This window comes from Saprolegnia diclina (assembly GCF_000281045.1).
Source record: "Saprolegnia diclina VS20 unplaced genomic scaffold supercont1.6, whole genome shotgun sequence".
In the NCBI taxonomy this organism is placed as follows: domain Eukaryota; phylum Oomycota; class Saprolegniomycetes; order Saprolegniales; family Saprolegniaceae; genus Saprolegnia; species Saprolegnia diclina.
The window spans coordinates 409343-431320 of NW_008246073.1; the positions used below are offsets into that span (position 1 = coordinate 409343).

General features: G+C 54.5%; 5 protein-coding genes and 6 non-coding genes across 12 annotated transcripts; 5 read left to right on the forward strand and 6 right to left on the reverse strand.

Annotated features, from left to right (window-relative positions):
- Window positions 1-178: 178 nt before the first annotated feature.
- Window positions 179-450, forward strand: SDRG_02635 (hypothetical protein; the record flags this gene model as incomplete). The annotated part of the gene is made up of 2 exons (XM_008608232.1): window positions 179-183; window positions 234-450. 2 exons carry the CDS (start codon window positions 179-181, stop codon window positions 448-450), a joined length of 222 nt encoding a protein of 73 aa, XP_008606454.1.
- Window positions 451-804: 354 nt separating this feature from the next.
- On the reverse strand, window positions 805-6403 carry SDRG_02636 (hypothetical protein). The gene has a single exon (XM_008608233.1). It carries the CDS (start codon window positions 6356-6358, stop codon window positions 875-877), a length of 5484 nt encoding a protein of 1827 aa, XP_008606455.1. The 5' UTR covers window positions 6359-6403; the 3' UTR covers window positions 805-874.
- A 694-nt stretch (window positions 6404-7097) lies between these two features.
- SDRG_02637 (TKL protein kinase) lies at window positions 7098-11245 on the reverse strand. Its single transcript, XM_008608234.1, has 23 exons — window positions 11175-11245; window positions 11033-11128; window positions 10886-10984; window positions 10738-10839; window positions 10590-10688; window positions 10452-10550; window positions 10312-10410; window positions 10169-10267; window positions 10026-10124; window positions 9882-9980; window positions 9654-9833; window positions 9514-9612; window positions 9381-9473; window positions 9138-9335; window positions 9007-9087; window positions 8767-8961; window positions 8627-8725; window positions 8490-8588; window positions 8350-8448; window positions 8205-8303; window positions 8068-8160; window positions 7864-8024; window positions 7098-7815 (listed from the first exon to the last, which is right to left on the reverse strand). The coding sequence occupies exons 1-23, from the start codon at window positions 11214-11216 to the stop codon at window positions 7173-7175; spliced, it is 3072 nt and encodes a 1023-aa protein (XP_008606456.1). The 5' UTR covers window positions 11217-11245; the 3' UTR covers window positions 7098-7172.
- A 1540-nt stretch (window positions 11246-12785) lies between these two features.
- On the forward strand, window positions 12786-13120 carry SDRG_02638 (hypothetical protein). The gene has a single exon (XM_008608235.1). The coding sequence runs from the start codon at window positions 12808-12810 to the stop codon at window positions 13036-13038; it is 231 nt and encodes a 76-aa protein (XP_008606457.1). The 5' UTR covers window positions 12786-12807; the 3' UTR covers window positions 13039-13120.
- Window positions 13121-13429: 309 nt separating this feature from the next.
- Window positions 13430-13501, reverse strand: SDRG_02639. The gene has a single exon. It is a non-coding gene; the product is annotated as a tRNA-Gly (tRNA).
- A 676-nt stretch (window positions 13502-14177) lies between these two features.
- SDRG_02640 lies at window positions 14178-14259 on the forward strand. Its single transcript has one exon. It is a non-coding gene; the product is annotated as a tRNA-Leu (tRNA).
- Window positions 14260-14776: 517 nt separating this feature from the next.
- On the forward strand, window positions 14777-14848 carry SDRG_02641. Its single transcript has one exon. It is a non-coding gene; the product is annotated as a tRNA-Gly (tRNA).
- A 1567-nt stretch (window positions 14849-16415) lies between these two features.
- SDRG_02642 lies at window positions 16416-16487 on the reverse strand. The gene has a single exon. It is a non-coding gene; the product is annotated as a tRNA-Gly (tRNA).
- Window positions 16488-17000: 513 nt separating this feature from the next.
- Window positions 17001-17082, reverse strand: SDRG_02643. Its single transcript has one exon. It is a non-coding gene; the product is annotated as a tRNA-Leu (tRNA).
- A 686-nt stretch (window positions 17083-17768) lies between these two features.
- On the forward strand, window positions 17769-17840 carry SDRG_02644. The gene has a single exon. It is a non-coding gene; the product is annotated as a tRNA-Gly (tRNA).
- Window positions 17841-18906: 1066 nt separating this feature from the next.
- Window positions 18907-21637, reverse strand: SDRG_02645. Of its 2 annotated transcripts, XM_008608236.1 has the most exons (10): window positions 21515-21637; window positions 21309-21467; window positions 21041-21264; window positions 20523-20994; window positions 20426-20469; window positions 20233-20377; window positions 19807-20189; window positions 19681-19759; window positions 19405-19632; window positions 18907-19361 (listed from the first exon to the last, which is right to left on the reverse strand). In XM_008608236.1, the coding sequence occupies exons 1-10, from the start codon at window positions 21587-21589 to the stop codon at window positions 18957-18959; spliced, it is 2214 nt and encodes a 737-aa protein (XP_008606458.1). In that variant the 5' UTR covers window positions 21590-21637; the 3' UTR covers window positions 18907-18956. The 2 variants fall into 2 exon arrangements, with proteins under 2 accessions (XP_008606458.1, XP_008606459.1); XM_008608237.1 differs by lacking the exons at window positions 18907-19361; window positions 19405-19632 and having other exon boundaries at window positions 19651-19759.
- Between the last annotated feature and the right edge of the window lie 341 nt (window positions 21638-21978).

Here is a 21978-nt window from a genome sequence, read left to right on the forward strand (position 1 = left end):
ACTCGCACCTGCAACGGTATCAAAAACGGTGGTGCGTGCGACGCACAAGACTACTGCGACGGCAAGGGCGCCTGCAAGGACTTCTTCGCAGACAAAACTGTTCTCTGCAAGAAGGGCGCCACCCTCTGTGACAAGAACACGTTCTGCGACGGCACGTGCTCGACGTGTCCCGTTGACGATGACGTGCTCGTCTACCTCGACAGCGAGAGCGTCAGCGTCGCCACGTACCTCAGTGACACCGTGTCGCAGTGCTCTGCCAAGGCCGTTTCCGTTGGCTCCAGCCAGCTCAATGCCATGTACAGTTCGGCTGCCAACAACGGGCTCTTGGTCGTCGCGTGCATCGCTGCCGTCGCTGTTGTCGCCTCGGTGCTTCTTGCCAAGAAGGCGGACGGCTACGTCTCCATGGAAGATGGCTACGCCCGCCTCGCCGACGACACGCGCTACGCCTAAGCCCTCACACGCTCCCCTGCTTTCTTCCTGCGTACGATGTTGCATTCCTCCGTATCCTAGTCTCGCCTAATGTCGATCATACATGACCGTGACTTATTTGAATCAATGCTTGACAAGGGATCATGCAGAGGCTGTTTATTGCCAGGGTGATAAGGGAAATGTAGAGAGACACCTCTCGTGCATGGTGCTTTGCTTGTTTGGATGTCAATATGTCCAATCGATGACTTTTGTGTGGTGGCGAGGGCACTGTCGTGGGCTTTTTTTGCAAGACGTATCAATCAGCTGTCTATCCTGACGTTATGTCCCCTTCCCCTAATGCGCAGTTGCGCTCAGCCAAAAGTTTTTGAACGCAGCCCTCCTTTACATCTCTGAAGATACTCTGATGTTGTGTTCGAAGTGAGGTTTCTTGTGGAAAAATATATAGTCAATCCAAGAGTGGGTACGCGACGTCAAAGGCAGACGCCATGGCGTGCGTTCGCGGCACTTCTGACAATAGCGGGATCTCGAGACCAAACGTGCGCCAGTTCTTCATGTCCAGACTGTACATGGTGCGCCCGATGCGGAGGCTCAGAATGCCATTCAATGCCGCCGACGCGCGGTCGAGGTAGTACACGCCGTTGTAGACACGGTTACTGTGCGCGTAGAGGTACTTGGCGCCGGAGGAGAGGAAGAGCGACGTGACGTGGCATGTGGGTTTTGTTTTGAGATTGAGTTTCACCGCGTAAAAGCACACAATGTTGCAGACAAGGATGATGCCGATGAGTAGTTGGAGTCGCTGAAACTGACCAATCTCGATCGAGCCCGATTCACAGATGGCCTGAAAGTCCACTTGCACCAGAGTGCATTGGAGGTCGATGGACGTGTTGGCGTTGACGGGCGAGAAAGCCGTGAGCGCTGCAACTACAACCCAGACGACGAGGCCGTTGACCATAACGTACGACGTCGAGTACTCTTGCGTAAAGATCAACGCGATGTCGTTGACGATCGAAACGAGCCACGTGACCTCGTTGGCAGCGAGGAGGGTCTTGTACCACGGATCGCGCACAGTCGTGAAAGCACTCATGTAGCCAGAGTACTGGAGCTCCAGCGTCGCCGTCGAGAGAACGCAGATAGCAGTCATGCTGCGAAGTACTAAGAGCGGCCGCCCAACCCAGACGACACCCCCGACGCGACCGAGCTCGAGCATGTTGAGGCCTTCGTAGTGACCACGACTTGTCAGCATGTACATGGCTGCCATAAAGGCGACCGCAATCATGACACCCGTGACGTAGATGACACCAGCGCGCAAGTATTGGGCGACGTTGGCGGTCACCTGCCAGCCTTGTGTCAACTGCGCGAGTGGCGTCGCAAGGTCCGAGAGCAGCGTCATGTTGCCGACGTCGCCTTGAAACGAGATGACTTCACGGTTGCCGAGCACCCAGTCATAGAGGTAGAGCCACGCAAAAAAGGCAAAGTCCGATTCGGTCGGGGCGAGAAGATTGAGGCGCTGGATCGAAAGGGGCGCTGTCGCGTCCACGTTGGTGTAGATCATAAATTCGATCTCCATGGCTCGTACGTCAGCGTTGGCGCTCGTTAGTGACGACGCAACGGTCGCCGGCAGCGGTAGCACGAATGCGTCAATATAGCTCAGCGTTTGGCTCAGATATTTCACACATTTGGAAGCAAATGTCGGCTCGTGGGCGCACACTGCGCTCATATCCCACCCCGAAGGTTGGAGGTGGAGGCTGGAGAGGAGTGCCGCGAGAATGTACTGTTGCCGCGACGGTTGGGTCTTTGACAAGACACCAGATGATCGAAGACAAATAGCGTCAAAGGATACGACACTCACCAGGCCCACAGACATGGCGTACCCGGCCACGAGTGGGGGGCACATGGGAGAGCCACCAAAACTGACAAGGTTTTGTGCGAGCCAGGTACCTGGCACGGGGTAGGACGCATCCAGCGTCGTTATGTCGCTGTAGAGTGCTTGGGCCTTGATGTTCTTCGACAGTGGTGCACGAGAGACATCAACGAGCAAGGCAAAAAGAGTGCGCACCGATGCTGGCACTGGAACGTACACCATGTCAATGGACCCATATGGCCCGAGCAGCGACTGCACGAGCTGGAAGCCTGCAGAGAGCGGTGATGCGAGGGTGCCGTTCTGCACCAAAACCGCACCCAGCGTTGTGTTGGCAAAAGCAAAATCAGGGCTGGACCGGACCAAGCTGCGACCGGCGAGGCGCGACGAGTTGTCTGCCACTGCCGTCAAGTCGTTGGCGAAGGCCCAATACATTTTGAAACTCGTCTGGCTCCCAAAACGGTACGTCCCGTTCTGCGACGTTAGCGTCAGTGGGTACACAATGCCGTACGCGTTTGTGATCGCGTAGCTGTTGAGAACGCCGAGTCGCTTGTAGTTTTGCCACTGCACCTTGTAATGCTGAATACCATATTGGCGCCAATAGAGGGCTTCGTCCGAGAGGGTCGGCTTGTTCTTGACGGCCGTTGAGGTGTGAAGCCAAGCTTTGCCAGCATCGGACCGCCGGAGCTCGGACGCGATCGCCATCTCGAACGAGGATCCCCAGCACGCGTCAAAGTCGTCGTAGTTGATGTTGCGTAAGACCGACTCGAGGTATACGGCGCCGTTCGCCAACATCGACTGACACCGCACTTCACGCCGAGCCGAGTTGGCCAATGACCACACTTGCTTGAAGTCCACAAAACAATATGGCGCAAAGATCCACGGCGCTTGACACGCATCCATGGCTCGCAGACCTACGATCGTGGCGGTGATGTCGCTGAGAGGCTCGTGCTGGAGGTAGGCGCCATAGCTGACGGATGATGAGACCAGGGCTTCGGACGCCGCAAACGACTTCATCGCGTTGGCACTTGGCTTGTCCAAAGCAAGATTGGGCATCGTTGTGTGACCAAGGACGAGCTGCTCGTTGAGCCAGTTGGCGATAAACGCGTGGGCGCCAGTCGTGTTGAAGGTGGCCCAGAAGAGGTCGTTCGAGAGGTTGACTTCAGAGACTCGGAGATACGAAATGCTGCCCACAATGGAGGCAATGATGTAGCCGAGGCCAACAACCATCCAAACGTGCGCGACGCGGGCTTTCTTGGCAATGTCTGGCACAAGCATGGAGGCTCGCTTGAGCAATGTGGATTGTAGACGGCTTGACGTAACGCGCGAGAGACTGCTGAGCGTCGAGGCGCGGCGAGGTACGTGGCTCTGGAACGCCAAGGAAGGACACGGGAATGTCTTGAGAAAAGAGCTTGTTGATAAATCGTCAACCAAAATGAGCCACAGCTTCAAGTCGAACGTGTACGCTTGCTTGCGAAGGCGAAGCGGAACGAGCCCACTAAGAATGCACGCGACATGGTCGATCGTGTATACTTCTTCTACACTGGTTGCATGCGTACACAGAAACAACTGCGAGACGCCAGACACAAGCAGCGTATCGTCGCACTGACGGGCAGGGCGATGGAACCAGCGCCGATGCACGATAGTACCGACCACGAGACTCCCCACAGCAACACCAGCTTGGATCACGATCAGCGTCCAGACGCGAGTCAAGCTACCAACAGCAACGACGCCGCTAGTACACGAGACGGCAAAGTCCATGTTGGTGCCAACACACGTTCGAGCCAGCGTCGCTGACACTTTGACGGGACTTGATAACTCGATACAAAAGAGAATCAGCCACGAGAGACAGCTTGATATCGGACTATAGATCTTCGTCGCATCTCGCGTCACAATCAAAAGCGCTTCATTGATCACGTACGTCACCCACGTCGCCTCGCCGGTGATGATGAGTGACGCAAGCCAAGGGCGTGGCGATGCCGCAAAGCGCGAGTACCCGTGATGCGTTTCAAAGATGACGTTGGCAGAGCTCAGGAGCAAGATCGCGGTGACGCCGCGGAGAAAGGCGAGGGGCCGACCGATCCATACGGCGCCGACGACGCGATTGAAGAAAAAGAGGTTGCGACCGAGGAAGCGGAGGCGCACGAGACCGGCGTAGAAAAATGACACGAGCCCGACAAACACGAGCACCATCGATGTCACGACGATGAGGTAGAAGAGAATTTTGGTTGCTGTCTGGAGCGGTTGTGTCCCCGTCGAGTACAGCTGCGGTGCATACGCATCCGAAATGAGCGTGACAGTGCCAGCATCTCCTTGGAACGAAACGACTTCGCGACTGCCCGCGACCCAATCGAAGAGCAAGATCCAGCCAAAAACATCAAAGCTCGACGCCTCCAGAAGCGGTTGCTGGAGCAGCATCCAAGTTCCGTTGGCCAATGTTGCGAACTGCATGAGGCCGACACGAGTATCTTGAACAGCCGCTGTAGCTTTGCTGACGCTAGCAGTGATGTCGCTCGAAAACGTCAGTTGTTGGAGAAGATTGCTTGCCGCCGAGAGGCTGGTGAGGCAGTCGGTCGTCGGTGTCGCCATCGCGCAGACACTCGGTGATGCCTCGGCCGTTGCGAGCACTGCAAAAAGACTAGCGCTCGCCGTCACCGGGATTTGCAGCGGCAACGCTTTCGAGCAATCGTCAAAGAAGCCAAACGACTGCTGTGGAAACAACGTCCCGGAATGCAGCGTGCACATGGGGTTCCCGCCGTAGAACATGGAGGCACTTTTCCACGCTGGCGGCAATGGCGCGAGGGTGGTCGTCGAAATACTGGTCAGCGTGGATAAGCGCTCGGCGTCCAGCTGACGAAACAGCGCATCTTGAAACGCAGTGTACGTCGTTGCCAGTGCTGTAGGCACAGCGACATAGACCGAATCGATGCTGAGAAAAGGTCCAATGTGGCTGCGCACGAGCGCCGCCTGGTGCACAAAGTTGCCGCTGGCGTTGGTGTTGCCATTGAAGACTTCGAGATCGATCGCAGGCATCGATACACTGACATTGGCGCCAAAGTACGTCAAAGTACCGCGAATAATGCTCCGGCCCATGCCTTGGCCATTCCAGAGGTCGTTGAGCGGGATCCAGAAGAAGTTTTGGGACGTCCACGGTCCAGTACCCCGGGGCAAGTTCTTCAACGTCACAAGCTGGCGCATGCCCAATGCGTTTTCTAGCTCGATCGACTCGGTGACGCCAGCCTGCCACCGGTTTTGCCACTGTGCCGTGAACGACGTCAAGCCAAACGTCCGCCAGTACGCGAGTTCGTCATCGACCGTCGTCGAGCTCCGCACCGTTGCCATCGTGCTTAGGAAGGTGCGGCCACGCACCGTCTCTTGCAGTGGGAGCTGAATGGAAACGGTAAATGGTGCGTTGTCGCCTCCCCAAATGGACAGATAGTCGGCCCACACCACATTGCGCAGAATCGCCTCCATGTACACGCCCGCGTTCGTCGCGTAGTGCTCGAAGCAGCGCTGCTGCCGCTTGGTAGTATGCGCCACCTCGAACGACCGCTCAAAGTCCACCCAGCAATGCTGTACGTTGACGCGCATCGACCAGCTCGCGCTGAGCAGACGTAGCTGCGGCACGGCGTACTCGATCGACGTGAGCTCGTTGAAGATGACGTGGCGGGCGTACGTGGGCGGGACGTTGGTGTACGAAACGGGAGACGCATATGTCTTCTGAACCATCGCACTCGGTGCATAGATGCTGAGCGAGGTGGCGGCGGTCGTAGAGAGGACAGCGTTGACAAGGTCGACGAGAAAAGCTTCGTGGCCCGTGAGATTGAAGCCGGCCCACCAAAGGTCGTTGACGAAGCTGGGCTGAAGCGTGTAGACGTACCAGACGCCGCAAGCTAGTGAAATGAGGAGGTAGCAAAGCCCAAGAATGGCCTCGGCGACTTGCTTCTTTGTGAAGCTCCACGTAGCCTCTGGAACATGACGCGACTGCCGCACATGGTCCTCCGTAGGTGCGGAAGGTACCGTTGGGCCGTCCGATTCTAGCGTGGGAATCACGTAACCACCTTCGACCATCGTGCGCGTTGGAGGTTTGGATACTGCCGTGGGTCGTTGTGGCGGTTGATATGACTCAATTTTTGTAAAGACGTCCGCCAAGACGGCATTGGCTGCAAATAATTGGCTTGAAATAGACTGTGGTCCATGAGGCGCGGTCAGTTTGTTGGGACCCCCGAAGTGCTTCACCAAGCATTAGAATAAGTTGGCTTGATCGGGGTCTCTTCTTCACCAACAAGTCAGCAGACGAAGATGAATTCGGCCTCCTCGTCTGCCGCGTCGTTTTTGCTCCACATCCAGTCGAGTTGGCTTGTTTTGGTATTTGGCGCCTTTTCAGAGTGAAACGAACCACCGCCAGAAGGCGCGTCGCCCAGACCCAGACCCGACTTTCGAGTCTCAAATCAATGGATCCAAGCGGCAATGACGGCCCTATCGTCATCGTCCACAACCTTGCAAAACCCAAAAGAGGGTCCTCCAAGTGGCCACCCTTCTATGACGCTGGTGTTCAAGCCAATGGCATGCGCAACGAAGAGGAATACTCTGAAACGCAAAACGGAAGCACTTGTCATCTTCGTCGCCCAAGTGTTCTGCTTTATCATCAAGAAGCATCACCCGCATTCGGGTTCGTAGTGCTCTTCACGACTACACGTCAAGTAGTAGGCACATTGCTGCTGGACGTTGCGGTCGTCCACGTACCCATGGCTTGTTGAGCTGGGCAATCTATGCCCTGATGTGACGGGCTAGGGTTGACAGTTTGAACTTTTAATAAAGATAAACGTAGTCGCGTTAGAGTAAAAAGTTAAAAATTGTCGCATGCAAAAAGCAAAATCAAGGTTTAGCACTCGGGGTACACGGCGCGCATTTGCTTCTCGAGGACGCCAAGCACTTGGGCGGCGGTCGGACGGTCCTCGGGCTTGTGCTGGAGGCACCAGTTGGCGAGGTCGGCGTACCACTCGTCGCACTCGGGGCTCACTTCGGGCCGAAGCTTCCCGGAGCGCACTTGGTCGAGGATCGTCATAAACTTGAGGTTCAGGTTCGCGTACGGCGCTTGGAGCGTGTCGAGCTCGGTGAGGATGACGCCGAGCGAGTAAATGTCGGCGGGAAAGCCATAGTGGCCATCAAACACCTCGGGCGCGATCCAGTACGAGGTGCCGATGCCCATCGTGAGCGTCTCGGTGCCAAGGTCGCGGGAGATGCCAAAGTCGGCGATTTTGATATAGTTGGTCGTCGAGAGGAGCACGTTCGAGGCCTTCAAGTCGCGGTGCAGAATGTTTTGCTCGTGAAGGTCCAGAACGCCGTTGGCGATCGCCCAAGCGAGCTCGAGCTTGGAAAACTCGACGTCCACCGGGGCATGCGTGCGCTTCTTGTCGAGGTAGCTCCTGAGGTCGCCGCTGTTCATGTACTCGAGCACGAGCTTGGGTTCGTCCAGCTTTTGCTCGAGGACCGCAATCATCTTGATAATGTACGGCGAGTTGCACCTAACCCCATGTTCCACCACATTTCAAAAGAGCTGCAAAATACGCTACCGGCGCATGGTCTCGATCTCTTTTCGGAGCGAGTCGAGGCCGTCCGTGTTGAGCACGGTCTTGACAGCGACGTCTTGGGTGTGCCACTTGCCCTTGTACACGACGCCTTGGCCGCCGCGGCCGAGCACGATGCTCGACACCACAATGTCCTCGTCGCGCACCTGCGTTTCCATCAGCATCTTGCATTCAAACCAAGAGACGCACGTCTTGGAGCAGCTTCGTGTCGGCGTCGTGGAGAATCTTGACGACCGCACGGTGGCCGCGCTTCCGAGCAATGTACAACGGTGTGATGCCCACCTGTTTTAGGCGCATGAGCGCAGGTTCGGTGAGCGCATTGGTACCTTGTTGCTGAAGCCGAAGTCGGCGCCCGCTTGGACAAACAAGTCGACGATCGGCGCATAGCCCTTGGATGCGGCGAGGAAGAGGGGCGTGCACTCGTTCTGACGTAGCATGCGTTGGCACGATGCGTCTCTGCAAGCGACGTACCTGGTCGTGGACGTCGTTGGCGGCGCCCATGGCCAAGAGCAAGTTGACGACAGCCGTGTGGCCCCGAGTGGCTGCGATAAAGAGCGGCGACACGCCATCCTAGAGCACGTTGATTTTGATGTCGCCGAGCCAAGGGGTACCATCGTCGTGGCGTCAACGTCGGCGCCGCACGTGATGAGCATGCCAACAACCGCGTCGTGGCCGTGGGCCGAGGCTTCAAAGATCGCCGAGTGGCCGTTCTACGCTCTTGTGAGACCTTTCGCGAGCTGCAACGGACCTTGTCGCTGTGGGCAATCACGGCCTTGGCGCGAATGAGCAGCACCACAATCGGGCGGTGCCCAATCTGAGACGCGACCAGCAGCGGCGAGCGCCCCTCCTACGCATACGATGGGCACAGGACGGGAAGTGCGGCGGTACCTTGTTGACAAAGTTGACGTCGGCGCCGGCGGCAATCAGCTTTTGCACGATCGTCTGGTGCCCTTTGGTCGTCGCCACGAACAGCACGCTGTCGACATCGTCGTTGAGGAGGTTAGGGCTCGTGGCCTTGCCGAGGAGAAGCGTCATGAGCGCCACGTCGCCGTCCGTCGCCGCTTTGATCAAACGCAGGCGGTCCTACGCTCGCCATCAAGACTCGTGCGCCGCAAGAGTCGCTCGCACCGCCGCCGCCGCGTCCGTGAGAAGCGTGACAATCGCCTGGTGGTGCTTCTCGCTCGCAATGTCCAACGGCGTCTTCCCCGCCTACCGTGTGTTGGCGTAAGTGATGCTGACGTTTGGGATCCAAGTTGTACGAGGTTGGTGATGCTAAAGTTGGCCTCGGCCTCCACGAGCATTTTGACGATGTTGAGGTGGCCGCTGCTGACGGCGGCGTGCATGGGCGAGTCGCCGACGTGGTTGACCTTGTTCTTCTCGGCGCGCACGAGCAACAGCAGCTCGACGATCGTCTTGTGGCCGTTGAGCGCGGCCATGAAGAGCGGGGACCGGCCCTCCTACATGGAAACGCTTAGACGGACGGGAAATACGACGCGTCGCACCGCGTCGCTTTGGTTGTAGTCGCCGCGCAAGAGCATCTGCGCAATGTTGGCGTGGCCTTTGCTGGCCGCCACGTAGATGGCCGTGCGTCCGCTCTACTCATCGCGTCAGCGCTGCATCGGTCGCGTGGCATACCGCGTCGGTTTGGTCAACGTCGGCGCCGGCGGCCACGAGCTGCGACACCATGCCTTCGAAGCCTTTCGAGACGGCCGAGAAGAGGACGCTCTCGCCCGTCTACGCGGCCTCGCATCGATCGTTGACAAATGAGATTCTACCTCGTCGTTGATCACGTTCGGGTCCACGCCCTTGGCCAGTAGCTTGGACGCGAGCTCAAAGTTGCCGTCGACAACGGCTTGGAGAAGCGACTTGCGGTCGCGCGTGCCCGCCTCCAGCAGCATGGCGCAGATGGCTTCGTGGTTGCGCTCCATCGCGACCATGAGCGGCGTCTTGCCGACCTACGTGGGTGAACCTCAGCAAACGCCATGCAGAGCAACACGACGCACGTTGTTGGGCTTGTAAATGTCGGCGTCGGCTTCAACGAGGAGGTGCACAATGTTGGCGTGGTTGTTGAGCACGGCCATGAAGATGGGCGAGTACCCGTTCTAGGCAGAGGTCGCTTCAAGGTGTTGCAGCCGAGGATTCTCTACCTTGTCGCCTTTGTTAATGTCGGCGTGCGCCGCAATGAAGAGCTTGACGGCTTCTTCGCGGCCCTTCTCGGCTGATATGAGCGTCGGCGTCGACTCGTCCTGGCAGACGTCAAACGACTGAGACAATGTGTCGTCGCGTGTACCTGGTTGCACTTGTTGATGTCGGCGTTGGCTTGGATCAAGAGCGCGACGATCTCGTCGTGGCCGTGGCATGCCGCCATGAACAGCGGTGTCCGGTTGGTCTAATGCAACATGATGCGCAGTCCGTGGACAAATGACGCCGTACATCGTCGCACTTGTTGATGTCGGCTTCGGCGCGGATAAAGCGCTTGACGATTCCGATGTGGCCGTGCCACGCCGCCATAAACACGGGTGTGCGTCCGTCCTATGCGTCCTAAGCCCCCAACGAATATTTGCGCTGCATACGCGGTTGGGCTGGTTGGGGCTTGCGCCGGCCTCGAGCAGGAGGCCCACGATGTTCTCGTGGCCGTACTCGGTCGCAATGTGCAGTGGCGTCGCCGCCATCTACGCCTCGTGAGCTCCAGCGCAAGAACCAACGCGCACCGAGTCAAACTTGGTCAAGTCGGCGTTGGCATCGATGAGGAGGTCGACGACCGCGACGTGGCCGAGCCAGCTGGCCATAAAGACCGGTGTGTTGCCTTCCTACACGATGCCATGACACTGCTTTCGAAAGACATTGGCGGTTGCGTACCACGGTCTGTGTGTTGATGTCGATGCCGGGCTGCGCGAGGAGGAGCGCCACCACCGACGTGTGGCCCTTGGTGGCCGCGACAAAGAGCGGGGTGGCGCCGTACTGCAGCACACGATGAGATCGGTACGTCATGCAACAAGGTGCGTACGCGGTCGGTAAAGTTGACGTTGCCGCCGGCCGCCGCGATCTTTTGTGCAATGCCATCGTAGCCCTTGGCCGCAGCCATAAACAAGATGGACTCGCCCTTCTACGTGCCATGGATGAGACGATTTGCCACGTCGCCGTCGTCACGCACCTCGTCGACTGTATTTGGGTCGCCGCCTCGTCCTAACCAGGCGCCGACCTTGTCGAGCTTGCCGGCGCGGACGGCGTCGAGCAGTGACTTGGAGCTCTACGCGGCGTGAGTCCAACAAGCAGTGACGTCTATCTGTACGTACAAACTCGTCGACTTTCTTTGTGAGCATATCAAACTTGAACATGGCAGCTCTGTGTATCTGTGGCCTTGGACGCACGTTCTCTTCTGGCCATCCTCGGATCTTTGCCCGGCAGGTGCATCCGGATACATGAGACGTTGATGGGCATGGTGCAACTCCCTCATATTCGACCTACTGATTTTGAAGACGGGGAATGCTTTCTTTTTCTGCCCTAGGAATATGGAAACAAGGCTTGTTGCGTTGCAAAACGGGAATATGCCTGAGCTATGCCGGATACCGAGCTACTGCAAGAACGCGGACGGGCCACACGACTTGTTGAAGCAAGCACAAGCTACTAATGGAAGTGGGCTGCGTGCTGGGTTCTGACGAGCAGAGTCGACGGGGCAAGATCCTCGGTTTGCCTGGCGGAGCGTTTTTTTGGCGGTCGACTTGGATCAAGACGCGGAGGAGGCTCGGCTCGTCCCAGCGTTGGACTGCAGATGGACTCGAATGATTGAGAGGTGGCCAAGTGTGACGAGGGCATCCCACACTACACCCACGCGTCCCACCCTCTATTTGGTTACGCATTAGTATTCTAGTGTTGACGATCGTTCTGCAAGTCCATCATCGACTGCCGGTGGCCGTCGGTATCACACAGAGCAAGCGAACAAGCCATCGGAGGCTGCTTGGGTGGCGCAGCTTGGTCCTGTCCCTTTGAAAATTTACGCGCCTCGGTGGGAGGATGTGGCTACTCGGTAGCAGGTGCGCTGACGGCGATGTTCGAAAGGTTGCATCTTCGCAGCGACATGCACCTTCTCGCGACCGATAGTTGAAGGCGGAGCTTCTCATTCACGCACCGTGTGGAGCTACCTATTATGGTCTGCGTGGGTTGAAAGGCGAACGTCCTGACTGCTTCCGTCGCAGAACGGAAGCTCCTTCTCAGGACCACCCGCAGATCCCACGGCCGCGCAGAAGTGACTCCGAAGAACGGCACCTTCGTTTCCTGTCTGTTTTCACGTCTTGTCGCAATCCAGACATCAATAGAAGCGTGCGGGGACAAAATATCGTTGAGGACGACCGGTTCAATCATTGGCCAACGTAATTCCTCCCTAGACAAGCGAGGCTAGCGCAGGGAAGCAAGCAACGGCGTAAAGGTGTAACACGTCAATCGCGCAGGCCGTTTTGTGCCGTTCCTGGCGATGAAGCTCTTGATGAACGGTGATCCAAAGACACAGCGTCACGCGTTTGCAAGAAACTACGTAAATTCTGAAGCATGCACAAGCAACTGAGAATGTTGATGGCCATAAGATGTGTATTTTTGCTCAATGTCGACATTTCTCGGTATCGATTCATTCAGCTGGTATCCATGAGGGTGCTCTAAATTAGCTTCCAGGGCCACAACGCTACTCGTATGCACCAACGTTGAACCAAGCGCCAAAGTCGCAAATAATTGGAAGGAACGGGCCGGGCCACACCTAGAGTCGAGCCCCTATCGACATTGTACTACTTCCTTCCTAAACCATGAGAACTCGCTGGGGGTCTCAACCTGTTGTCCGAGGAGACGCGATGGATGCTGACTACGAGCGTCTTTCTTGGCACCGCGCTGGGAGGGCATGCAAACAGCATTTCACTTTTCGATTCTCGACGCTCCAGCAACATGAAGACGACAATCTTGATGGCGGCGCTCTGTGCCTTGGCGACGGCTGACGTGGCTCCAATGGCGGGTGGTGCACCGGCTCTCAAGGGTGCTGGGACGGACGAGAAGGCGAAGCAGCAAGAGTGGTTTGGCTTTTCTCGCTTTGGCGTCGGGTTTCCCTTCTACGGCGGTTTTGGCTGCGGCGGCGGCTGTGGCTGCGGTGGCTGGGGCTGCGGTGGCTGGGGCTGGTAGAGACGACCGCTTCGTACTTTGATTGCGCGCTCCAGGCGACTATCGGTAGTAAGAATCGAACACGTTTTCTGTGCAGAGTGCATTGTAGCCACATTGAACGAATGGGACACGGTCGGTCGCCAAGCAAACACTACTAGCAGCTGTAGAGTCGATGGATATACTCCCAGATATACTAGTACTGCTGTGGTATTCGGGGACGGTATCCCAGTGTAGCGAGGGTGGAACCTGTCGACGCCTTTTTAGGATATTAAAAGCTGTGCAGATTGAGTCGTTTAAGGGAATCTCAATGTACATTCATTTGCCGGACACACTTCAGCCGAGACTGCAGCCAGGGACTACCAGGTTTTGGTGTAACAATTATAGGTAAGCAAGGACTTGCGATAAAAAAGTTTGCGCCGCCGGGGAATTGAACCCCGACCCCATCTTTGGAAGAGATGGATCCTAACCATTAGACCAACGGCGCTAGATGAACATGTCACAGTAAAAATGAGGTTGTATATTTCCAATACCGATTCGAAAGCCGTTAACGTTTATGCGAAGCGCACAGCACCTCTCGTCCATTCAAATAGTGAGCGAATTGTAAAGAACAGGTGCGGCACCATGTAAACGAAGTCAGTGCGATATGCGGTAAGCACGCAAGAACTCGCGCTGCATCACACTAGCAAGGACGCAAATACACCGTTTTTGCTGCCCTTGATTGTCGATGATGATGCATCGTTTAACCGGATACGTCGAAACTTGCTGGGACCGGCTGCTTCACATCGGACGTGCAATAGCATTACTGCGGTACATGTACTCACATGGGTACCCTGTAATACGATGGTACACGAGGTATTCAGTGCGTGCAACGCCATGTATTATTTTTGGGGTACCCCCAAGATACACGGTGCGGCCCCCCAGGCAGCCGTATCCGGTTATAACCGGACATGGGGTCAGGCGGGACCCGGGACGATTGAATGCCAATAGGCGCCCGTAGATGGACTTCATGGGGTAATTATGGGACATACCAGTCATTATAAGTGTTATGAAACAATTTTTAATTACAAATGTATCTCAAAATGGCAATTTGATGGCCATAAAATGTCTGAATGTAAGCTGAACCAGTTGATACTTTTCATGATGTTAGTAGTCGTGGAAATGTCAGTGTGACCGAGCGGTCCAAGGTGCTAGACTCAAGTTCTAGTGTGTTCGCACTCGCGGGTTCAAATCCCGCCGCTGACAGAATTCCTTTTGTTTACATTACAAGACTCTGAGTGGGGACATGGCTGCATAACGTAGCAGCGGCACCACCTTGCCATCACACGAACGCACATTTAAGAGTATTTTTTCCTTGCCCTCTCTTTGCGCAGTGCAATCGGTAGCATTGCAATGCGTTCAAAACTTGCTTCTACTTCGTACGCAGCTATTGACTATCATAATATCTGTCCGAATTTCAGACAGGTATACGCACGCGAGACGCACAGTACGTACGCGAAGACTCATCGTTTTTTATTTTGGTTTTGGTTCTTGCTCACCTGATTTGAACGCAGACACGTTGGCTCGATAAATTGATGCGAGCTCAAAAAAAATACTGCCTGAATGTGTCGGTGACTTGTTTCGTAAGTATGAGATAGCGCGAACACAACATTCCAGAAATACTAGTACTAGTACAGGTAACTAACCATTTCTAGCATTTTTAGGTTACAATCTACTGCAACTTGTTTTGATATATTCATCAAATATTTTGCCGTATCGTCAAGCGCCGTTGGTCTAATGGTTAGGATCCATCTCTTCCAAAGATGGGGTCGGGGTTCAATTCCCCGGCGGCGCATATTTTTGTCTGAGCTTTGCTTCCATAGCCATCCCGATAACACTTGCACGGCTCCATGTACACAAGGGTCTATAAACTGTTTATAACCTTCACATCGATATATTCCCATGTGTCTCCCTTTGTGGTGACATCGCGGTCTGTACGATGGCGAGCCCCACAGGATAATAATATTAGATACGCTTGCACCAAGCATTTGACAACGTTTGATACGCAGCGATTATTATTGATCAATTATCAAAATCACCATCTGAAATCAAAACGACTACCAGTACTATAAAACGTTCAATGGCCGAGGACAGAGCATGAGCCCTGGAAAGGTTGCCCGCCGCGGCGCAGCGGAGGTACGGTAGGGTGGTAAGTTTAGAGTAGCCTATGTCTTGCTGAGGGAGAACCCATTGGTCTGGCTTGGTATTGACAAGGCCATAAAAATATCCATGACCATATCAATACCGCTACCAACCTAGGCGAATTGTCTTCTTGGTTGACGGAATCTGTTTGATGGAAGGTCCCAAGGGTTTTCCGGATATGATTAGCGCTTGAACGGAGTCCGTAAATATTATGGCCTTGGCACACCGAAAGCACCGAGACCAATAAACGTAGCGATTCGCATGAGGGCTTCTAGCAGGGCGACAACGAAGGTAACGTTATGGAAGTTATAAGACTCGCGACAAACAATGTAAAAGGACGCTCCAGCGAGGACACGAAACACAATGCAACCGAGTGATTGCGTCGCAACATTACCTCCGGTAAGTAGACTAGGCATAGGGCAACAGCTATCTCAAGATCTCGTACTTTATGGCCCTTCTAGAGACAACATTTTTTACAAGAAAATGAAGAGAGCCAACATGCGATCGCATTTGTTGCGTCTGTTTTTTTTTTAGCCACGTCCAGTCGGCTGGCTCAATTGGCTGGGCCAATGCAAGCATGTATCGCTGGAGAGCCAGGAAAACTCTGAGGAAGACCTCGAAGTATGAATTCAAAAGGCATTTACTACCATTGTTTATTCCATATCGAGGGTGAAACAGTACTGTACAATTTGTTGTCTAAAGAGACATTAGTTCCGAACCTGCTTCTGTGGCGTAGCAAAACACAAACTGTCTGCTTCTCGAGAGATGGCTAGCCGTGTGTTGCGTTTTGGCATAATTTTATCTTTGCTTTACCTGGTAAGGTAGGCAAGTGTCACATAAACAAATTAGCTCAGGGTCGGTCCAGTCGCTAATATAAACCGCGAGACAATTCAGCTGCTAGTGTCTTTAGGAAGCCGAGCGCGATCTGATCCTTGGTGGCCGTGCGAACCTCTTGCTCTTTCTAACTTTTTGGATGGTGATTTTGATAATCGATCAATAATAATCGCTGCGTATCAAACGTTGTCAAATGCTTGAAGCAAGCATATCTAATATTATTATCCAGTGGGGCTCGCCATCGTACAGACCGCGATGTCACCACAAAGGGGGACACATGGGAATATATCGATGTGAAGGTTATAAACAGTTTATAGACCCTTGTGTACATGGAGCCGTGCAAGTGTTATCGGGATAGCTATCGAAGCAAAGCTCAGACAAAAATATGCGCCGCCGGGGAATTGAACCCCGACCCCATCTTTGGAAGAGATGGATCCTAACCATTAGACCAACGGCGCTTGACGATACGGCAAAATATTTGATGAATATATCAAAACAAGTTGCAGTAGATTGTAACCTAAAAATGCTAGAAATGGTTAGTTACCTGTACTAGTACTAGTATTTCTGGAATGTTGTGTTCGCGCTATCTCATACTTACGAAACAAGTCACCGACACATTCAGGCAGTATTTTTTTTGAGCTCGCATCAATTTATCGAGCCAACGTGTCTGCGTTCAAATCAGGTGAGCAAGAACCAAAACCAAAATAAAAACGGAGTCTTCGCGTCCGTACAGTACGTCTCGCGTCCGTATACCTGTCTGAAATTCGGACAGATATTATGATAGTCAATAGCTGCGTACGAAGTAGAAGCAAGTTTTGAACGCATTGCAATGCTACCGATTGCACTGCGCAAAGAAAGGGCAAGGAAAAATACTCTTAAATATGCGTTCGTGTGATGGCAAGGTGGTGCCGCTGCTACGTTATGCAGCCATGTCCCCACTCAGAGTCTTGTAATGTAAACAAAAGGAATTCTGTCAGCGGCGGGATTTGAACCCGCGAGTGCGAACACACTAGAACTTGAGTCTAGCACCTTGGACCGCTCGGTCACACTGACATTTCCACGACTACTAACATCATGAAAAGTATCAACTGGTTCAGCTTACATTCAGACATTTTATGGCCATCAAATTGCCATTTTGAGATACATTTGTAATTAAAAATTGTTTCATAACACTTATACTGACTGGTATATCCCATAATTACTCCATGAAGTCCATCTACGGGCGCCTATTGGCATTCAATCGTCCCGGGTCCCGCCTGACCCCATGTCCGGCTATAACCGGATACGGCTGCCTGGGGGGCCGCACCGTGTATCTTGGGGGTACCCCAAAAATAATACATGGCGTTGCACGCACTGAATACCTCGTGTACCATCGTATTACAGGGTACCCATGTGAGTACATGTACCGCAGTAATGCTATTGCACGTCCGATGTGAAGCAGCCGGTCCCAGCAAGTTTCGACGTATCCGGTTAAACGATGCATCATCATCGACAATCAAGGGCAGCAAAAACGGTGTATTTGCGTCCTTGCTAGTGTGATGCAGCGCGAGTTCTTGCGTGCTTACCGCATATCGCACTGACTTCGTTTACATGGTGCCGCGCCTGTTGTTTACAATTCGCTCACTATTTGAATGGATGAGAGGTGCTGTGCACTTCCCATAAACGTTAACAAAATTCACAGCTTTCGAATCGGTATTTGGAAATATATAAACTTATTTTACATGTGACATGTTCATGTAGCGCCGTTGGTCTAATGGTTAGGATCCATCTCTTCCAAAGATGGGGTCGGGGTTCAATTCCCCGGCGGCGCAAACTTTTTTATCGCAAGTCCTTGCTTACCTATAATTGTTACACCAAAACCTGGTAGTCCCTGGCTGCAGTCTCGGCTGAAGTGTGTCCGGCAAATGAATGTACATTGAGATTCCCTTAAACGACTCAATCTGCACAGCTTTTAATATCCTAAAAAGGCGTCGACAGGTTCCACCCTCGCTACACTGGGATACCGTCCCCGAATACCACAGCAGTACTAGTATATCTGGGAGTATATCCATCGACTCTACAGCTGCTAGTAGTGTTTGCTTGGCGACCGACCGTGTCCCATTCGTTCAATGTGGCTACAATGCACTCTGCACAGAAAACGTGTTCGATTCTTACTACCGATAGTCGCCTGGAGCGCGCAATCAAAGTACGAAGCGGTCGTCTCTACCAGCCCCAGCCACCGCAGCCCCAGCCACCGCAGCCACAGCCGCCGCCGCAGCCAAAACCGCCATAGAAGGGAAACCCGACGCCAAAGCGAGAAAAGCCAAACCACTCTTGCTGCTTCGCCTTCTCGTCCGTCCCAGCACCCTTGAGAGCCGGAGCACCACCCGCCATTGGAGCCACGTCAGCCGTCGCCAAGACACAGAGCGCCGCCATCAAGATTGTCGTCTTCATGTTGCTGGAGCGTCGAGAATCGAAAAGTGAAATGCTGTTTGCATGCCCTCCCAGCGCGGTGCCAAGAAAGACGCTCGTAGTCAGCATCCATCGCGTCTCCTCGGACAACAGGTTGAGACCCCCAGCGAGTTCTCATGGTTTAGGAAGGAAGTAGTACAATGTCGATAGGGGCTCGACTCTAGGTGTGGCCCGGCCCGTTCCTTCCAATTATTTGCGACTTTGGCGCTTGGTTCAACGTTGCTAGCGTTGTTGCGTGTGGCGATATACGAGCATAGTCCGTCCAGCTTTTGTATTTGCTCCTAGTGTTGCAATGCATATGAATCACAGCATATGACACATTCATCACTGGGCTCGAGCGCCATACTATAAATCACTATAAATATAGCAACTCAAACGAAGGAACATGAATGTATTTACTAGTGTGCTTCGAGCTCAAACGCCTGCTCGTCAGTAAAACATCATAGACATAGGCTGTATTGGGAGGCTTACTACAGTCAGGTTGATGACGACGACGCGTGAAAGTACGATGGCAAGATCTCGAACGGACTTGTCATCGCACCGCCAAGGAATTCGCGCCGAACTTTCTTGGAGCCGTCAATCTCAATGGGTGTCTGCGTCACGCTCAAGAGCACACCTTCGTCGTCGTCGTCATCGTCGCCGTCATCACCAATCGACCGTCCCAAGCGCGGCAGTACCTCTTCGTGAACCACCACACCATGGTCGCTAAATACTTGGCCCTGGAGCGCAGCGTGCAAATCGTCCGTCTTGGACTCGAGCATCGAGACCTTGGAGAGAAGCGCTGAGTTGAGCTCCATTTGACGCTGCAGCTCGAGGGTCGTATCCGAGAGCTGGACTTGGAGCGCGACTTGGTGCTCTGCAACGTCTTTCGCCCACGCCGTCTAGTCAATGAGATCAGGTGCGAAGACTATGGTGGTCACAAACCTGGTCGGTCATGGATGGGTCCACGTGTTCGAGCGACCGAAGGTAAAAGAGCGACCAAATGGACAGCGTGCTCAAGTGCCACTTGAGCCGCAAAACAGCGGGTGACTTGGTGTTGACGACGTCTTTTTGCGGCGGCATGTAAAACGGGTTGCGAAAGTCCCCGGACGCCGCAGCGACTTGCTCGAGGCGATGCCACAGCGAAGGGCACCGCGCAGCCACACGCGCCTTCTACAAGGCTCTCTTTAGCGGCTGTTGCTAGACGTCGATTCCTCGTACCATGCGCTGCTCGTCGCAGTCAAAGAGGAACGTGCCCGTACGCCGCGCGTACACTTCGTCGACAATCGCCATGAGATAACTAACGTTGCATGGTGAAATCGTCCAGTCGAGTGGCTATAGACGCACCGCTCGTTGAACTCGAACGAGCATGGCGCTTGCTGCGTCATTTGCCAGACCGCGTCGATGAATTGCACAAAGACAGGCGACGTCTGCTCGTCGTCCCAGTAGTACCCGACGGGCTTTTTTGCCTGGCTCGACGGCTTGAGACCGCAACGCGACTCAAAGCGGTGCCCGAACGCGACCCACTCGTGCTGCACGAGGAGCGCAAAGCCCTCGAGCGTCCGATAGTACGGGTCGCACGCAATCTTGATGAGCGACATGATCTGCGCCGTGCGATCCCAGCCGTCGCTGCAGTGTACGACCAGCGACGCGCGCTCGTCGACAAGCTTTTCGACCCCCATGGCCGCTGCCACCAAGACGGATCGAACGTGCTCGAGCCAGCGCGTGCTCTACGCAGCATTGTGCGTTCAATTGATAGGCAAAAACCCGTACCTCGAGCGACGAGAGCCAATTAGCGCGCTCCGAGCCGCGGACTTCCCCCTTGACGAGCTCAAAGAGTCGGCGGATCGAGTCGCGCATCGAATGAATGTTTTCGATGTTCATAAAGAGCAGCGGTACGTTGTTGTAAAACTCAGCTCTACACAGAGCCCTTGTCAGAGCTGCTCTCAAGAAGGTGAGCGCGTACATTTCAAAGCCGGCGCCAAGCGCGACGTTGCCGTACGCGCTGGTCTACAGACATGACGCGTTCCATGATGTCATGAGAAGAATTTGCGAGTAAGTACCTGATGTCGGCAGTCGATGATGTACAAGCGACCATGCGCTTGCTCTTGCAAGATGCGCATGTAGCGCTCGTCGTGGTTGCAGCGCCGCCGACGGAGGCCCACGAGGGGCTGCGCGCAGCGCGCGAGGATCGCGTCCGAGTCGGCATGCCGGTACGTGATGACAGGCACGCGGCCTTTGGCTCGAAAGTGGCCGATCGCTTGGAGCTCGGCGTCGCCAATGGCCCGGGGCACCGCGAGCAACGTCGGGTACGTCGGGCACACACGGAACACTTGGTTGATGTGCGAGAGTCGGAAGGCGCCACTGTCCCGAGTCCCAGGAACCACGATACCCTGGCGCACCATATCTTGCTCGATAAGCGCTTCAACGTCGACGGCACTGTCGTGGTGGCGGTCGGTATCGGCGCACGCAAACGCAAGCGGCGCAATTTGATGCACGCTGTCGAGCGCATCCAAAAGCCGGTTGTAAAACGAGCTACGACATCAACGACGTTGACACGTGACAGTAGACACACGCAAACCTGAGGCCAAAGGTCGAAGCGACTTCGAAGCGGACGATGCAAAAGTTCTTGCAAGCGACTTCGAGGTGGTGCTTGATCGTGTCGAGGTCCTTCGGGTACTCGTTGATGCCGAGCGAATAGCCCACGCTGCTGATCGTGCTCATGTTGGCACGCTCGTCCTGCAAGAGGATCTCGGCAATGTTGCAGAGAGGAACGTCCACGAGCGTCGAGTGCAGCATCGACTTCTACCAAGCATCGATGAGAACGCTTTGAGGCCAAGAATGCGCACCGGGTGGGGCACGAAGAGAAGACGATACGTCGTCAAGCAGAGAAAGCCTCGTTGCAGCATCCGCTGCGGCGAGACGTACACGACCGGCGCCTTGGCCTGGATCATCTCGCCGTAGTACATGTCGTTGGCGTCGAGGGCAAGGCTCGATGGAGGGATCACCTGCGCTCATGCATGGAACGTGGCGCATACGTGGTGAGCATGTCTACCTCGTGGGCGGCTTCATGCGTCTCGACCGACGTCCACGAGTCTTCCTCGAGGCTCACGGAGCGGTGGTGGTCCATGGCGCGACCAGCGACTTGACCGAATATCTTCTGTTTCGGCTGTAGGCCAATTTCCCTTTTTGGCCAATTATAGGCCGTACGAACATGGGTATTTTAGCCAATGGCATCCTACAAGGGGCATCAACCTCAACACATAAATAGTGTACGATACATCGATTTACATGGAGGTCCGTTGCCCCATTGACCCTTTAGAGAGGTTTACATCGCTATAGCCATGGTAACTGGTATGTTTTGAGCTCACTTCGAGGCTCGGATTCCGTACACATCGGCTCGATACTATCGTACTCGGATACCTCCATGTCCAACACTATATTGTTACCGAAATTCCACAAAGATCGGCCTGACGACGAACCGGCGCGTAAAGATCGCCAACCAACACGGTTCACTGG

Coding starts and splice junctions, on each gene's coding strand:
- SDRG_02636 (XM_008608233.1), bottom strand. CDS start 6,358: ATGGTCGAAGGTGGTTACGTGATTCCCACGCTAGAATCGGACGGCCCA.
- SDRG_02637 (XM_008608234.1), bottom strand. CDS start 11,216: ATGTTCAAGTTTGATATGCTCACAAAGAAAGTCGACGAGTTT. Junction 10,985..11,032: donor ACCCAAATACAGTCGACGAG/GTGCGTGACGAC, acceptor CATGGCACGTAG/AAGGGCGAGTCCATCTTGTT. Junction 9,613..9,653: donor CGAACGTGATCAACGACGAG/GTAGAATCTCAT, acceptor GAGGCCGCGTAG/ACGGGCGAGAGCGTCCTCTT.
- SDRG_02638 (XM_008608235.1), top strand. CDS start 12,808: ATGAAGACGACAATCTTGATGGCGGCGCTCTGTGCCTTGGCGACGGCT.
- SDRG_02645 (XM_008608236.1), bottom strand. CDS start 21,589: ATGGACCACCACCGCTCCGTGAGCCTCGAGGAAGACTCGTGGACGTCG. Junction 20,378..20,425: donor CTTGGCGCCGGCTTTGAAAT/GTACGCGCTCAC, acceptor GGCTCTGTGTAG/AGCTGAGTTTTACAACAACG. Junction 19,760..19,806: donor TCGTTCGAGTTCAACGAGCG/GTGCGTCTATAG, acceptor ATGCAACGTTAG/TTATCTCATGGCGATTGTCG.